Source organism: Myodes glareolus, chromosome 14 (assembly GCF_982192425.1).
Source record: "Myodes glareolus chromosome 14, mMyoGla1.1, whole genome shotgun sequence".
Lineage (NCBI taxonomy): Eukaryota > Metazoa > Chordata > Mammalia > Rodentia > Cricetidae > Myodes > Myodes glareolus.
The window spans coordinates 64,359,866-64,377,244 of record NC_142039.1 but is presented as its reverse complement, the minus strand read 5'-3'; the positions used below and the strand labels follow the sequence as shown (position 1 = coordinate 64,377,244).

Sequence of the window (17,379 nt, the reverse complement as noted above, 5' to 3'; positions counted from 1 at the left end):
AGGACTGTGGTCTGCCATGGCCTGAGGAAGAGCTTGTCAGAGGAATCTCTGTGGAGCAGACAGCAGGATTTACCTGAGAAACTCATATCCACACTGAATGAAGCCAGGACCAGGGTGGCCAGGTGATATAATGGCAGGGTCACTTCCTACTGACATCTAACTAAGTTGTTTGTGCAACAGTCACTAGTCAGTGGGGCTATTTATACTATTTTAAGTTAAATTTCATATTCCCTTACATAGTTACACTATCCTACTAGATATACTTGTATGATGGCCCAATGCCAGCTGCTTCCTTAGGAACACATGAACATATGTGACTGAAGGTCTAGGACATGTCCCACTGTAGGACGTCTGTGGGCACAGATAGTTCAGGGAGTCTGGTAGATACGGATGGGTCCTTCCTGCTGTGTCTTCTGTCATCATAGACAGTTTGAGATCCAAGTTCCCCTCTTCTGGCAGAGCTAGGTGCTGGGGACAGAGCAGTATTTCTTGGGAATGTAGACAAGGAATCTAAAGTCTGCAGGTAAGAAGGAGTTCCCAGGGGCTCTCTCCAGCAGGATGGGCTAGCGCCAGGTGGAGGTGCTGGCAAAGCTACAAGGATCAAGGACGGAGTCATGGCCTGGGTCTATACTTCCAGAAGCTGGGGAGGCCAGCAGACAACTCTAATAGGGAGCACAGGACCTTAAACACTGGGAACACATTTTTCATTTGCTTATCCGGGTCACTCAGCAAGTTCCTCCTTTTCCTCAAAAGGACAGGAAAAGGTGTGGCTAACATCCCTGAATTGTCCTACACAGGAGTCTGGGGAAGGAACCCACAGAAACCCCCTGTAGGTGATGTTCTACCTGGATACCCACAGTTCTGGGGATAGCTGTTAGGCTCTGGGCCTAGCACTGGCCACCCAAACACCTCCATGCAGGACTGAACTCAACATGTTAATTCCTACAAGGATCTAAGGACCTCAAGGAGGTGGCCTCATCCCCTGACCCAGCCTTACCATGTATGTGGCGATCTCATCGGGAGCGTCCCCGTCAAGATCGAACTTGAAGGTCACCATCTTATGGTTATGCGTTTCCAGCTGACACTCCACCATCTTGTCCCCCGTGTTACACACCTGCAGGAAGTCACGATCAGATTGCAGAGGACTTCACACCCATGTACCCCAAACCACAGCCACTCACATTCAGGATAGTAAGCCGAGGCCGGCTGGCCCTCTCCTGCCGGGAGCGCGCACGAGTGGACCTACGGTGGTGTTTCCGGGCAGCCCTGCCCTCCAGCCTGCCCCCTCCAAAGGTGCCTTCACAGCTATCACTCAGGTCTCTTCCAGAGGTGACATCGGAACCTCCAAAGCTGAGGGGAAAACCAAAAACTTTAACAGCACACCCGGAGAACCAGAAAATGCACTCTAGTCAGTCTAGCCTTGGGGTTTTAACTAAAGTTGGGACCTGCAGAGATGGCATCCAGCCTACAAGGGGATCCCAAGATACTCTTCCTTCAGTACCCATCCTGTACCACCCATACATTCCCTTTGGTGGGTTGTATGGCCTGATTCTCTAGGCCCTTTGCCTGTGAAATGGGTCTAACATGCCTCATTTCCCCCATCTGAGCAAACAAAGAACCAGGAGCTCTGAGCTGTTGTGAGGATGTGGAGTCTGCTAAGCTGCCTGCACCCACAATATTCCAGTCCCCTGGGATGACAGGATCCATACCCACCTCTGTAAGAATGGCACTGCCACCCTAGAACACAGGAGAAGTCTGAATACCCGGACCTAGGCATACCCGAGGGCACTGAAGCTCTGCCCACGGCCTTCCCCTTCCGGAATGTCCTCAGCACAAGGATTAGTGCCAAGACCCACAGCTCGGCAGGGACCAACAATAACCAGAACCCAACCTGGACTGACATAGACTAGTGCCAGGCGGCATACCTCAGCAGGGGCTGATAACAAGCAAGAGGTCCCTGAGCCATTATTGGGTCAGATTTGGAAAAGTGGGGGTAACACCTATTAAAATCCTGGCAAACTGGGGCAGGACCTGAGCAAAAATGCCAAGCAGTGCTGGGCTGGGCTGAGCTGGCTGCTGAGCCTGTGCCCCCACCCCCCACCCCCACCCCCTGCCAACCATCCTGAAAAGCAAGGGAGAACAGTACCTCTCACTCGTTGGTGGGGGGCCGGGGGGTTTGTCTTGCGAAACCTGCTCCTAAAATAAGAAGCGGAGTACAGAGAACAGGGTTACATTGTGCTGACCTACCTTGCCTCGCCTCGGTGAGGTCAGACACAGCATGCAGCTGCCTCCCCACCTCCTCTGAGGCTCTCTCCACACAGGGCCCAGTGAAAGGCTTAGAGGCAAGCAGATTCCTGAAACCCAGGGTGGCTTCCTTCCACAACCCTCCACAAATCGCTAACCTACTTTGATCATTCCCCCGAAAAGGACACACAGGGTTGTGAAAGCCCTGGGCAACCTGTATAAACTCTCTGAGGAAAACCCATTTCTGAAATTCACGCTCTCCCTCCTGATGTGGGCTAGTGTAGACAAAGAGGCGGAGTAGCTGTCCCAGAGCACACTGTGCCTCCCTCACTGCTCTAGCTGAGCCCCCCCCCCCCCCCCGCTGGCTTGAGCAGGGAACAAGGGCACACACCTCTTGAGCCACTTCAACCATCAGCTGGACAGCGGGGCAGGGACCAGCGACCGCAGGACCAGTGGGCAGAGGCGGGTTTGTTGGCGGGAGTAGCGCAGAGGTCTGGGTGGGTACACTCTGAGAGGCTGCGGCCACTGTGGGGGCCAGGGAGCTGGGGAGCTTGGGCAGGAGCTCAGGGGCAGGAGGCAGCAGAGTATCTGGCAGAGGAGGGGAAAGGACAGCAGGCGGCAGGGACACAGCAGAGACTGGAGCAGCAGCAGCGACATCCGCAGTGTACGAAGGAGGGTGGCCCAGCAGGACCTGGGGGCACAAGGGATAAGAATGCAGGCTGGGTACCAGGGAGCAGCGGCAGGGGCTGTGCCCAGATGCACCAGGGAGCACACAGGTTTGGGAGGATAAGGACTATCTCTCTGATCCACATGTTCCCCAAAGGTAATCCTTGTCTTAGAGCCCATCTGGAATGTGAATTTGGAAGAGGTAAACAGGCATGAGCCTCCTCAGACACCTTCATGTGGGAATACACAGGCCTACACTCCCAGGAACTGCAGAGAAAGACCAGACAAACAGTCAGAATGCAACACACACTTAGTGTCTCCCTGGGACATCAGCGTCCTGCTTCCGGGGCCTTCTACCTAGTTCAGAGCATGGGGGAGCCATACCCAGTCACCCTTAGTGTGCTCAACACCTGCCTTCTCTCACAAAGTGATTTGGAATTCTGGCTGACTTTCCCCTGTGGGTGTGAAAAGTAAGAAAAAGAGAAAATATGGCTCATAGACTTCAATGCGAGAACACACCCTCCACGGCCCCAGGTAGGCCAAGAGGTTGGGCATCCAGTCCTTTTGTCTCTCAGGAAAGGGAACAGCCACATTCACTTAAGATTACTCTTGATCTGCAGAATCAGAGAGCTCACTTTTCTCCTGGACACACCCCCTCTGCTGGAAGGAATGCCTTTGGGGCAGCCAGCCCAGCTCATCAATAAACTTCTAGAAGCTTAATGTAATTAAATTTTTTTTAGAAAGGGGTCAGTGTCTTGGTTAGTTTGATGCCAACCTGACACAGAGTCATCGGAGAGGAGAGAGTCTCAGTTGAGAAAATGCCTTCATAAATTCAGACTGTAGGCAAACCTGTTGGGCATTTTCTCAATTAGTGATCATTTGGGGAGGGTCCTATCCATGGTGGGTGGTGCCATCCCTGGGTGGATGGTTCTGGGTCCTATAAGAAAGCAGGCTGAGCAAGCCAAGGGAAGCAAGCCATTAAGTAGCATCCCTCCATGGCTTCTGCACCAGTTCCTGCCTCCAGGTTCCTGCCCTGTTTGGGTTCCTATCCTGACTTCCTTCAGTGAGGGACAGTGATGTGGAAGTGAAGGTCAAATAAACCCTTTCCTCCCCAAGTTGCATTTGGTCACCGTGTCTTATCACAACAATAGTAACCCTAATTAAGACAGTCAGCAAGATGGTTTAGTGGGTAAAGGCCTTGAAGCCAAACCTGAAGATCTGAGTTTGATTCGTAAGACCCACATGGTAGAAGGAAAAAAACCAACTTCTGTAAGTTGTCCAATGATCTCTGCATGTGTACTGTGACACACACGAGCAGCTCCCCCATTACACAAACAAATAAATAGAAAGCCAGGCCTGGTGAGCCAGCTCAGCAGTTGAGCACATACTGCTCTTGCAAAGGACCCGAATTTGGTTCCCAGCATCCATGTTGGGCAGCTCACAACAGCCTGTAATTCTAGCTCTCTAGGGATCCAATGCCTCTGGCTTCTGTGGGCACCTCCACTCATATATATATGAAAATGTCTAAACACATACATATAACTAAAAATAAAAATATTTTTTTATTAAAAACAAAATAATAGGGGCTGGAGAGATGGCTCAGCAGTTAAGATCATTGCCTGCTCTTCCAAAGGTCCTAAGTTCAATTTCCAGCAACCACATGGTGGCTCACAACCATCTGTAATAAGGTCTGGTGCTCTCTTCTGGCCTGCAAGTATATATGTAGACAGAATATTGTATATATAATAAATAAAAAATATTTTAAAAAATTTGCCGGGTGATAGTGGTGCACGCCTTTAATCCCAGCACTCGGGACGCAGAGGCAGGCAGATCTCTGTGAGTTTGAGGCCAGCTAGTTCCAGGACAGGCTCCAAAGCTACAGAGAAACCCTGTCTTGAAAAACTAAAAAAACAAAAAATAGATAAAATAAACTTCTAGAAGTTCTACCAACCAACCACTTGAAGAGCTCACCAGTCTGTAGCAACCACAGAACCCAGAAAGGCCAGCAGCAGAAAACAAGACCCAGAACACACAGACGGTATTAGACCCTGTTCTCTTGCTGCTTAGCCTCACCCTACCTAATCAGTGAGCTTAGCGGTCACTGACACCTTCTCCATGAGAACACAAGACCAGCATGCTTCTTCCCACCAGCTTTTTAGACAGATGCTTTCTGCTGGCCAATAAACACCACTCCCACTCCATCTCCAAGCACCAGTGCCTCCAGAAATGAGTTAGAGGACACAAGCTGAGCAGCACAAAACTCAGTCATGTAGCACCTGGCACTCGGGTGCTCCCTGGACCCTTCACTCTTCACAGCGAAGCCAGGAGGAGGTGCTGGTCCACATCAGAGGAACCTGAGGATCCTGAGGCTATGCCTCAGGTTCAGAGCTGGCAGGGTTTAGGGTTGAGGTGAGAGAGATCAGGTTCAGAGACTGCCCCCTGCCCAGATAAAACTGTCAGGCAGGAAAATAGATGCTCAAGTGTGTGTGTTGGGGGGCTGCCAGGTGAAGCGAACATCTTCACCTGGTACCCGGTGGGAGACATCCAAGTAAAGAAGGCCTCTGACGAGCGGACTCAAGTGGGAAGCATCAGGTCTGTTCTTCCTTGCCCTCATTAGGGCTTAAACAGAATAGACCGGGAACTCCAAACATGAATGTCCTGGGCAGGTGTGTGAAGCCACAATGGCAGGCCTCCTGCCACAAGGCACCTCACCCTAAATGCCACAGCATCCCTTCATTGATATCTTGGCACACTGTATAGATCCTCACCTGACACCTGTCCTGCAAGAATCATCTCCCACCCAGCAGGCAGCCCAGTGGCACATATACCCCCTTACCGCTGTTTTGTTTCCTCTTTGTTCAAATCGGAATGTCCATTCTACCTTGCTTTGTCTTCTGTAAAGGTTAGCCTGGGGTACACGCAAGTATCTACAGAGGAGCCACTTCAGGCCAATAGGACTGCTAGCACTGGCAAAAGGTTGAGCACAAGGGAGTGCTCAGCCCCAAAGCAGAAGCAGGGAAGGAGCATGGAACACATCAGGCATCCTGATGCTCACAGCTCCTGAGAAGGCAGCGGATGCTCTGCATTGGCTCAGGCCTCTGTCCCAACATTCTCTTCATAAGAAAGGTCAACTAGGGGCTGGAGAGATGGCTTAGAAGAGCACTTGCTCTTGCAGAGAAGCTGGATTCAATTCCTTAGCACCTACATTGTGACTCACAACCACCAATAACTCCAGTTCCAGGGAATTTGACACTCTGTTCTGCCCTCTGCCAACACCAGGCAGGCACACAGATGGTACAAATACATCATACATGTAGGCAAAACATTCATACACATAAAATTAAATAGATTAATATAAAAATAATTTTTAAAAAAGATTAAAGGCTAACCACAGGACAGAACTGTCCCTGAATCTGGGTACTAACAGGAGCCATAGCCCTGTAAAGGAAACCTGGCCCTGAGGGTCTCCAGGCAGTAAATGTAAGTTCACTCCCACATGTCCATTACCTGGGTCCCTGAGGCAGCAGTTGGAGCAGCCTGCTCAGGTAGATGGACGACAGTGGGCTGGACAGGCTGAGGAGGCACAGGTGAGGCCAGCTGTGGAGGGGTGGCCCGTAAGCTCTGCACCGTGTGGTGGGGTGAGGGTGGGATGTCTCCAGATGCCATCTGCGGAAAGGCTGCTGGGTACACAGGTTGAGCTGGGAGCTGGGCCGGGAGCTGGGCTGGGATCTGGGCCACTGCTGGATGGATGGACAGTGCAGCCACACCCTGCGGGGCCACAGCCAGCAGAGGGATAGCAGCTGGTGCATTTGGCACGATGGTCTGGCAGGGCACAGTCAGGGGTGCTCCTGGGGGGTGAGGCAGCTTGACAGCCTGCAGAGGCAGGGCCGGTGATGTGGGCAAGGGTGTCGTGAGGCTTGGCAAGATCACAGCAGGTGAGAAATACTGAGGTGGTGGCACGGGGGCCACATTTGCAGCTGGCAGATCAGTGAGGGTCTGAGGGAGGCCATCGAGCCCTGCCAAGGGAGTGATGGGGGGAACCACAGGCATTTGAGGCATCTGAAAAAGGCACAGTGACACGTTAGTCAGGCTGCTATCCAGGGGCCCACAGCATCAGTGGGAAGTGGCTCAGGCTCCCAAACAGCTGCTGGCGATGAGATGATCCCAACAAGCCACTGTACAACATCATAAACCTGCCTGCTGGACTCTCTCCCTTGGCACCAGCATGGAGGGGCTGGTATGTCCAGGTTTCCAAGGACCACAGGGCTCTGGTGCTTCAGAGCACTTTTGTTTGGGAAGACTGAGACTATCCAGGCTCCCGGGCTGGCCCAGTCACCCAGAGTCTCATCGGCCTGAAGGCTCATCCTGTGAACTCCATGGAAGCCAGCCCCTTGGAGAGTTCTCAGTACAACCTTCTTTGACAGATGAGGCAATGCCACTCCCTGTGGCATTCAGCCTCTCAACAGCAGATAATCTAAAACTTTGTTTGCTCTCTCAGTATCAGGTGGTACCTGGCGTGGTGGGTTAAACACGTTCTACTCGGCAGCCATCCCCTAAGCAATGCTTTCTTTCTACTTGCTCACAAGCATCATGTTAACTACCCCTCTGTACAATTATGAGGGCACAAAGACATGCAAATCTACTGTGATGCACATGACAAACAGCTAAACGCCACCCGCAGTGACAAGCACACCTGTAAGGAGCTGCCCTTAGCTTCCTTCCCGGAGCTCTGCAGGACAATCATCTGAAGCAGATTGCTTTCTAAGCCCACTCAGTGGTCACAAGGAGAGCTTTGTCCTTGGCTTGGACTAGCCCTTCCCCCATCCTGGACGACAATCCAGTAGATGGCAAAATGACAGCTGTCCCACCCACTCCTTGAGGAGTCCTATATACACCACCCTCATACAGAGGCATCTCAGTCTGGGAAGACAGCTTGCCAGGGTAGAGAAAAGGTGAAGCCCCAGGAGGGAAACCAGACAAAGGAGGCTGTCCCCAGGGTCCCTGGCCTGCTGTAGTAGTTACAGGAGCAGATGTGAAGCACTAGACAGATAATATACAGGGCATAACACTATGTTCCAAGTCTACATTGCTAATCAGTAGCCCCTGGTGACATGCATAAACAGGCCCAGCCTATGTCCTGGTCCCCACCCAAGGTGAGCAGGCTATGGGCCAGAGGTACCTGTGGAGGGACTTGAGTGAGAGGCTGCAGAGGTGGCTGCGGCATCTGAAGAGGCTTCAGCTGAGCAGGGGCCACTACCTGGGAGGTTGGAGCCAGATATGGAGGCAAATGAGAGGGCACTGGCTGGACAGTGCCCACGGGCTGCGGAGCCAGGACTTGTGGCAGGGTAGGTGGCTGGGCCATTGGGAGAGGCTGGAGGAAGAAAAGGGAGCCTTGTGCTCAGACACAAAAGACCCCGCATGTGTGTTCATATGCTCACACTCACTCATCTGCATATACATTCCCACATACACACTCGGATTCACACGCACCTTCACGACTGCATGTTTTCACACATCACACTCACAAACACACAGTGAACTACATTCACAATATATGTCTACATCTACACAACACTTACACAAATACATGTAGACCGCCAAGCTCCTGCTAATATGGAGTCAGCTAATAAAAACATTCTGAATAAGCAGAGTTTTCCATGTGCAGGCCTTGCATTACAAACTACAGATCTCTCTCTCTCTCTCTCTCTCTCTCTCTCTCTCTCTCTCTCTCTCTCACACACACACACACACACACACACACACACACACACTAATGCTCACAAAGGAACATCCTTCACCCGAGCCACTACAAGCTTTGGCTGCAGAACTATCCCTCATAGGGGACAATTTAAGGGGATAAAATGAAGTCTCACACTTACCTGCTGGACAGGGGGTGCTGGCTGACTTGGGCCTATGGGCACAGGGGTGCTGGGTGGTGGCAGTACAGGAGTGAAGCTCATGGAAGGCTCTGGAAAATGCTGCTGCTGAATGAGTGGAGGGCGCGCAGGGGGTGGCACAGTGCCTACTGACAGGCCAGGCTGCAGAGAATATAGACGCCATATTCAGGGGCTGCCCTTGTTCCTTCTTGTCCCTGTGCCCAGCCCCCTCCCCACCAGGAACCTTGTTCTCAGAAAGGTGACTCAGCAGAAGCCAGGTATGGTGGCCCTACAATGCCATCAACAATACTGAAAAGCCACATATGGCCACAGCTCCCAGCCGGGGAATGTTCTAGAACATAAGCCCCATGGAGTATTATGCAACTATGTAAAAAGATCATCATAGAGGTTTTTCAGCACCATGGAGAATATATAGTCTATAGGCTATAGACTGTGGGCAGCTCATTTACAGTGACGATCAGGACTAAAAAGGGTGGTCCAATACATGTGGAGAGATGGGATCATACAGTTTGTGGCTGCTGGGAAGGACACACAGTCATGGGAACAAAACTAGAACAGTGAGGCCCTTGGCAAGGAGAGGCTCTGAGAGTCAGTCACAAGGGGACAGAAACAGGGCAGCACACAGTGAGGGCACTGGTCCACGCAGCTAGCAAAAGAACAGGAATTCAGCCCAAGAACGCCAAGGTTAAGGAATTGCTGCTACTTTGTCAATATTCTGTGTGTGGCGGTGGGGGGCGGGGGGGGGGCGCTGGACTTTGTTTTGTTTTTTAATTTTATGTGTATGATATTTTGCTTGCATGTAGGTCTGTGTACCACACGCATGCCTGGTACCCGAGGAGGCCAGAATCCAGTATCAGAGCCCATAGGACTAGAGTAACAGGTGGTCGTGAGCCACCATGTGAGTGATGGGAACAAACCTCATGTCCTCTGCAGTCCCGTGTTACTAAGTTCAGCTCTCCAACCATATTCATTAGGCAGAGACAGACCCTGTAGTACTTATGGGAAAATCTCTGGTTGTGCAGGATTTACTTCACAACAATGAGGACCCTGGCAGTGGAAGGCTATGGGGAACATATCTGAACACAAGTTCATGGTTCGAAAGAGGGACTGACGTCCACTGCTCTCCAGCAGACTTCTCTAAGATGTGCTGCTTGGCACAGAGGCAGGGATCTCTAAAACACACTCCCACTTCCCCTTTCCTGGTGCTCTGTGCAAGAATATGGGGAGCAGGCACGTTTGGGATTCAGTCTCAAAGCTGGGTTCACCTAAAACCATAGACAGATGAGTTGGTCCAACTAGACCAGGCCAGGACAGACCGTCCACTTATGAGCTCTGGCCACTATCCATGGCTCAGGAGCTAAGGCAGGGTCTAGTGACCCCTTACTCCTGATGGTCTTCCACTTCCTCCTCCTCCTCATCGCCCCTGTCTGTTTACCCCACTGGATCCTGACGCATATCACCATAGTGCCCTTCTCCAGAAGCATCAAGAGGTTGGGATGTACCCTCCCTCCACAAGCCATCCTTCCTGTGAAAGTTGTCTCTACATCAGGAGGCAGGGAAAGAGAACCAAGAACCCTGGCCCGAGTCTGCAGTGTGGAGGGCCGCAACCACATTCTCCATTGCTTCAAGGGACAAAGGTAGAGATTGACCTCTGTGACCTTAAGGTGTGGTGGTACACGCCTTTAGTCCTGATGTCTGGGAGGCAGAGGCAGATTGACATCTGTGACCTCAAGGTGTGGTGGTACACGCCTTTGGTCCCAATGCCTGGGAGGCAGAGACAGGCAGATCTCTGTGAGTTCAAGGTGTTGTAGCACACGCCTTTAATCCCAGCGCATGTGTTTGGTAACTCTCTACTGCTGCGTCCCTGCCTACTTCCGAGGCATCATCTGGGATAATAGGCAGCGGACCAATCCAAGAGTGACACGTCAGAAGCGAGGACTGTTTCCTTTATAAGGGCTGGGTTCCCCTCATTCTGGGTCTCCGCCATGTAAGCTTATGCTCTCCCTCTCAAGACGCATTAAAGCTTTGCTGCAGAAGGATCCTAAGTGTTCCGCGTCGTTCTTGCGGGCGAGACACTGCAGCTGTGATCTCTCTGCTCAGCCTCCTGATTAACATGTAGATGGTAAGATCGGCTGGATTGATAAGGATGCACAGGACAGCTTGGGTGGGGTGAGGACCAGGGCAGCTAGCATATCCCAAGGCCTAAGGTAGCGCTAACCGTGACTGAAGGTGTGAGAGAGGCAGGCAGGACATTCTGGCTCAGCCCTAGCCGAGCAGCCTCTGGGGCAGCAAGTCCTATTGCATGAGGTCTTCCGGCCATTTAAAATCAAACCTCATTTCATTCTGGGAAATGAATAAAATTGCAAATGTGCGTATCACGGTGAATCCCAGAGCTCAGAGAAGCAGAGGCAGACACGATCCACAGTGTCAATTGCTTTTCCAAAAGGCCTGTTGGGCCTTTCTAGCTGCTCAATCCGATGTGGGCATGGGGAAGAAGAGTGCCTGCGTGTGCAGAGGACAGAGGTCACAGCACTCGCTTCAGTCTGTGCCAAGAAGCCACCATGGTCCAAGACTGTGCGACAACAGGGGCTACCAGCTTACCAGGCGGGGGATTCCAAGTGACCCAGGAAGACAGAACCCACCCAGGCGGGTCTAAATCACCCTCTGAGGACCCAACTCCACCACCCAGGTCACAGGCAAATTCTCAAGCTGAGCTCTTGGGTTGTGAAACAAGCATTTTTCAATGTTTAGAAAAAAGGCAACAATCACAGACAGGGCTTGCCATGGAGCACAAGGACTTGAGTTTGAATCCTCAGCACCTAGGTAAAAAGGCAGGTGGCAGAGTACACCTGTGCTCAGTGATGGGAGGTGGGAGACAGCAGGACCTGCTGGCCAGTCAGTGAGCTCCAAGCTCAGTGAGAGACCCTGTCTGAAAAAATAAGGTATAGACTCTGGACATCGGTCTCAGGCCTCCACGTGTACATGCAAGGGTGTGTGTACCTGCATATACCACAGGCACAAACATAAAACAGAATAAACCTGGAGAGATGGCTTAGCAGTTAAGAGCATTGCCTGCTCTTCCAAAGGTCCTGAGTTCAATTCCCGGCAACCACATGGTGGCTCACAACCATCTGTAATAGGGCCTGGTGCCCTCTTCTGGACTGAAGAAAGAATACTGTATACATAATAAGCAAATAAATAAATTTAGAAAAAAAAAGATAATTAAAAAAAACAGAATTAATGCCCTGCCTGATCTCTCCTCCATCATCCACTTCCCAGATCTCACACACTGCCTGTCAGACATCCTCAAAGCCTGAGCCTCTGTTGCCCCCTGCAAATATTAAAAATGCCTCCCTGCTTCAACCTCATTTTCATCCCCAACTTTCAACAGCTACCGCTACCTGAAGGAGACATGCCAGGGGGTCTTGGATATTCCCTAGGTGAATGGACAGAGATAAATTCCCAAGCTCCGTTATCACAAACGATACATTTCTGTCATCTCTGGGATAGACCAGGAAAGACCCCAATGTGCCAGCATCATGCACCTGTGTGGTATCGGTGACAACCTCAGGACAAGGCTGGTTAGTTCCACCACAGTTCCCCAATCCATAGGTACCCTAAGGTCTGTTTCCAGATATTCCACACTCTATCCAGGAGTTCTTCACATCTAAGGCTCCTCAGCCTATAGTTCTTCAGCTCCCAGCAAGGACGAACTGCATCTTTAGGTCTCCAAGGGAAATGTGGCCGGGAGTTGACTATAGGGCACTCTAACCCGACAACAGCACAGTCCAGACAAGAGGCAAAGAGGACGGAGCAGGGGTGGCTCTCAAACTTACCACAGCGGCCGGCTGCTGGAAAGCCCCTAGTGCAGGCAGGTTGTGGGTCAGGCCAGGCCCCTCACTCACAGGGGGGCTGCATACACACGAGGCTGGGGTTGGAGTCGTGTCCATGAGGGAGCTGAGCACCATGCTCTGCTGGCTGCTCTGGGAGTCCGAGTACACAGTGGAGCCCTGGCCACTGTCGAAAGTGCTGTCCGCTGGGGAGGACCGAAGTAGAAGTTAGTGTGTACACCTCTAAATGCCGTCTCCCTGGCGCTTCAGGCAAGCGGAATGGCTTGTTCCTCATTCCTTCATCAAGACTAGGTCTGGGCTGTTTTCATGAATACTGTTTAAACCGTTACCTGCTCAGCAGCAGCATGAGGTCTCAGGCCTCCTGTGCCCCTGGCCTGATGCTGGGGTAGGCAAGGTTAGCTAGCCCACTGGAAGCAAATCCTGTCATTCCCTGCCCACTCTGGTTTGCAGGTGCAGAGGCTGCCCTTCTAGGATGGTACTTGGCAAGACAGCCTGCCCACATAGTCAGCCAGTGAAGAATGAAAACCGGAAACCTATCTGAAACAGCACTTTGAGGTCACTGCTTCCAGATTCCAAATGCCACAGCCTTTACAATTTGCCACCAAAACACCAAGCTATTTGCACAAGGGGTTGCCTTTCAGAGTGAGTACTCTGTCCACTGATAATTTAAGCCAAGTGAGGGGTAAGTCTTGTGGCTCTGCACTACCAATTTTTCCAAAGAGTGTTTTTAACCTAGGAAAACATAAGGAATGCTGATGTTTAATTGGGCAAAACTAATTAGACAAGCAGCTTTAGTTTTTAATGAGCCAACTGCTCATTAGAGTGACCATTTCTACCTAGACAGGACGGGAGAGGGGAGAAAAGGGAGTAGAAGAGGGAGGTGGGGAAGAAAAGAAGGTGACACTCAGGCTAACAAGATTCAAGAGGCACCAACTCCCGCCATGTGTGCAACACTTTAAATATTGCAAGTGATTTGTACAGATGACTTGTCTAATTAAAATTGTATTTTTGGAGAGGGCTACTGCCCCCCACATTAGCTGTGCTGTCAGGGTCCTCAACACAAGTGTTATGGCAGTAGAAGCTACCTGCTCAGCTTAGGTGGGGCTGCTGATGGAAGAATACTGAAAGTTCATGTGGTAAGGTACCGCCCAACACAGGTGTGTGTGTGTGTGTGTGTGTGTGTGTGTGTGTGTGTGTGTGTGTGCGCGCCTGTTTAGTGCAGGTCCTGCTCAGGCAATGTGTTGTCTGGTGCCCTTATCAGCCATGAAGCACAGAATGGTCAGCCACTTGCAGGAAGGTCAAACTCTTGTAGCCAGGTGAGAAAATGATGACAGGAAGTGCAGAAGGGCATTTGAGGGTACCATCCATGACTGAAGAAAGGGGAATGAGGGTGTGAGTGTATGTGTTCATATATATTATCTTCAAATCACATATGCAAGGATAGATGAGTATATTCTTTTTTTTTTATTGTTTGAGACAGTGTTTCTCTGTGTAGTCCTGGCTGTCCTGGAACTTGCTCTGAAGACCAAGCTGGTCTCAAACTTAGAGATTTGCCTGCTTCTGCCTCCTGAGTGCTGGGATTAAAGGTGTGTGCCACTACCGCCTAGCAAGTATATTCATGTATGCCCACATTTGTATTTCCATGTGTGGAGGTGAACACATATTCACACCTGTGTATGTGAATGCCTATATACTTATGTCTACCTGTGTCAGTATGATTTGTGATTTATGTATGTTTTTATAAGCGTGGATTATCTGCATATAAGGGTATGCACACTGGGTATGCATCTGTACATACATGCTATCTGTCTGCCTGTGTTTGTGTCCACATGTGAATGATACACACAGATCATCTCGGGAAGGCAGTTAAAAGACTTGCAGCATCTGTTGCCTTTGGGAGGGTACGAGACTTGCCTGTAAACCCTTAGGGGTTTAGAATTCTGAAAGATAAGTGCCAGCCATCTATTTTAAAGAAAATATAGTAAGTGAGCAAAAGCCCTCTGAGGCCAGCCATGGCTTCTGTGCTTAGCCCTTGGGTGTCCTGGGTCACATAGGAAAGGGATCTGGCGGCAGAGAAGTCCTACACCTAACATGAACTCATTGCCTTCTCTCTCTCTGTCTCCGTGGGATTTTCTCATATTGGGTCACCCCGACCTTCAGCATCTGACCACAAGAGGGACATTGTTTAGAGATCCCAAACTGGGTATGAAATGCAGAGCTCAGCTTGGAACGGAGTAAATAGTGGGCAAAGCACTTCAAAGTGAGGGCTGCTCATTTGCATCTAAGTAGTCGTCTTGGAAGCTGTTTGAGCCATGAACGAAGGGGGCTGCATATTAAATAAACAGGGTTGCAGTCTTTCCACATGAACAATCTCAAATATTGGCCTGGGCAGGTCACTGGGCCCTGATCTGTTCCAGGCTGGTTCACAGAGTGGGCAAAGCCATGTCTCCTGTCTCAGCTCATTGCAAGTTTTCAAACATGGAGGGCAAGCGGGACACTGACCGCCTATCCTGAAAAAGTCCTGGATCCCCTCAGGATGGCCTCCGGTGAAGCCTGCATCCAATCTACCTCAAGAAAAACAACGCTTTGTAGAGGGACAAATGGTCTCAGAGGTTCCTATAGAAGATACTAGCAGAGTTAAGAGTCCCAGTAAAAAGCACCCTAGTTAAGACAGCCGCCACTCAGTCTATTACACAGCCACCCACTTCAAAGACTGGGTGATGGTACCTCACTTGACCTGATGAGGCCAGAACTGATCCTGCCAGAGAATAGAGAACCAGTTGCCAGTCCACAGACGGACAATGTGAAGCTGAGGTGGAAATGGCTCCCTCAGAGCCTACGAGGTCATGGACATCTGACCTGAGAAGCCAGACTCCAGCAAGCTTTAACCCCTCTGGTCAGGAGTCAATGAGGAATGTACTGAAAACCCAATCTTTTTCCTGAAACAATCATCCACGCCCTGCAGGGCCAGCAGTGGGAAAAGTCTGGGCTGGCCAAGGAACCTGAACCCATGTGTCCTAGCAACTGGGGGCCATCTGTTAGCCCTATTACCCCTTGATATGCCCCTTAAAAGATCACCATGTGCCCTGGCACCAAGGTGGCTAGCAGGATGTGACCTTGGAACAGGAGACCAAAGCTTCAGGGGACTACCCATAGCTAAAACCAACAGACCCAGTTACCCGAGAACAGCCTAGGGCTCACCAGACTAAGGCAGGAGCTTACCAGGTACCTGCCTTTCTCAGAGTGTTGTAATAAAAGATAAGGACTGTGTTTGACGTTGCCCTGAAGTTGGTTTTGCTGGTTGTGGTGGAAGGAAGGACACAGTTGGCCATGGTGACCCTATTCCAGGTACTCACAGGCTAAGGAGGTAACGCTAGCTGGCAAGGTAGGGGGTAGGAGATGCTGGTCAGCCTCAGGTTCCTCCGGTTCTGGCAGTCCAGGCTGACCACTCTGTGCATGGTAGGTCACCTGGACCTGCAGGGGTGCTGGTAGACCCTTGGCCTTGTCAGGGCTGCCTGAGTCCTTTGGCTCCTGAGACTGCAGCGCAGGCCAGATCCTCTCACGCCGCCACTGAATTAGTGCTACCCGGTCACGGATGGACTTGGCCACAATCTTCACATCACTCTCATGGAAAAATCCAGAATCAATCTGCAAAGGTAGACACATGGTTAAGCATCTTGGGGATCAGCCATCCTGCATGCACCACTTACACACATGTACACATCCTAAAGCCTAGGATTACCCTACTGTCTACCGCCATTCTCAGTTCCCTCGTGAGTGCTGACTCCCAACACCTGCCTTTGAAGTTTACAGGCTCCAGCTGTGGGGTTCATGCCCAGCAAATATTCACTGACCTCATAAACCCTGACCTGGGAAGAGAAGACCCATTTGGTCATTGGAAAGCAGTATGGGGAACATATGGGCCTGGCAAAACCCTAAACCCCCTCCACCAGCAGAGTATTCCACGATCTCCAGGAAACAGTGAGCTCACTGGGAATATCTGTGGCAAAGTCACTTCCTGAGACACAGGTCCCTACTAAAGCTCTGTTAGCTGAACTATAGGGCCTGACAGGGACTGGTGAAGAGTCGGGATTGGGTTCCTTCCCTTCATGAAGACCTCAGTTCTAGAGAGATTGAGTGGGGGTGCAAGAGAGAGAGAACTCAATGAAGAAGACCAGAGTTCACAACCTCACAAGAAATTCCAGCTCCAGGGTATCCACCACCCTCTTCTGGACTCTGGGGGCACTGCACACATATGTGTATTACGACTACTGCCACCACCCCACCCCCTACACACATAAACTAAAAATAAATCTTTAAAAAAAATTTTTTTTTTAAAGACAAGGTTTCACTGTGTATCCCTAGCTATGTAGACCAGGCTGACCTTGAACTCAGAGATCCACCTGCCTCTGCTTCCTGAGAGCTGGGACTAAGGGTGTGCACTCCCATGCACAACAAGAAAAACAAATAAAATTTAAAAGAGATTATGTGGCTCTTGACTGGAACACTGCAGGGTAGGGATACAGGGGTGTCCTAGTGTGGGAACTGGGCAATACAAAGAACACATGTGATAGGCAGCACAGTCAGAGGGCGGTGACTGCGTCAGACAGCCAGGCTCCTCCCACATAGGAAGGCCGGAATGTGGAATAGACCCATGGTACTGCTTGGCCCCCGCAATATCAGTGAAACAGTCATGAATGAATCCAGAGGCACATGGATGG

The 17,379-nt window shown here is 50.9% G+C and overlaps 1 protein-coding gene across 14 annotated transcripts in view; it reads right to left on the bottom strand.

The window, feature by feature from the left end:
• Wnk2 (WNK lysine deficient protein kinase 2) overlaps positions 1-17,379 on the bottom strand; it is a 113,471-nt gene that overhangs the window by 34,338 nt on the left and 61,754 nt on the right. For 13 of the 14 annotated variants that reach the window (XM_085699469.2, XM_085699472.2, XM_085699475.2 and 10 more), the window contains exons 8-16: positions 16,015-16,306; positions 12,644-12,843; positions 8,790-8,948; positions 8,090-8,281; positions 6,418-6,969; positions 2,636-2,935; positions 2,147-2,196; positions 1,182-1,350; positions 998-1,114 (exon numbers count right to left, since the gene is read on the bottom strand). In XM_085699469.2, coding sequence (XP_085555595.2) covers positions 998-1,114; positions 1,182-1,350; positions 2,147-2,196; positions 2,636-2,935; positions 6,418-6,969; positions 8,090-8,281; positions 8,790-8,948; positions 12,644-12,843; positions 16,015-16,306 — 2,031 coding nt within the window. The remainder of the gene's footprint in view (positions 1-997; positions 1,115-1,181; positions 1,351-2,146; positions 2,197-2,635; positions 2,936-6,417; positions 6,970-8,089; positions 8,282-8,789; positions 8,949-12,643; positions 12,844-16,014; positions 16,307-17,379) is intronic. The other variant, XM_085699481.2, reaches the window with a different exon arrangement.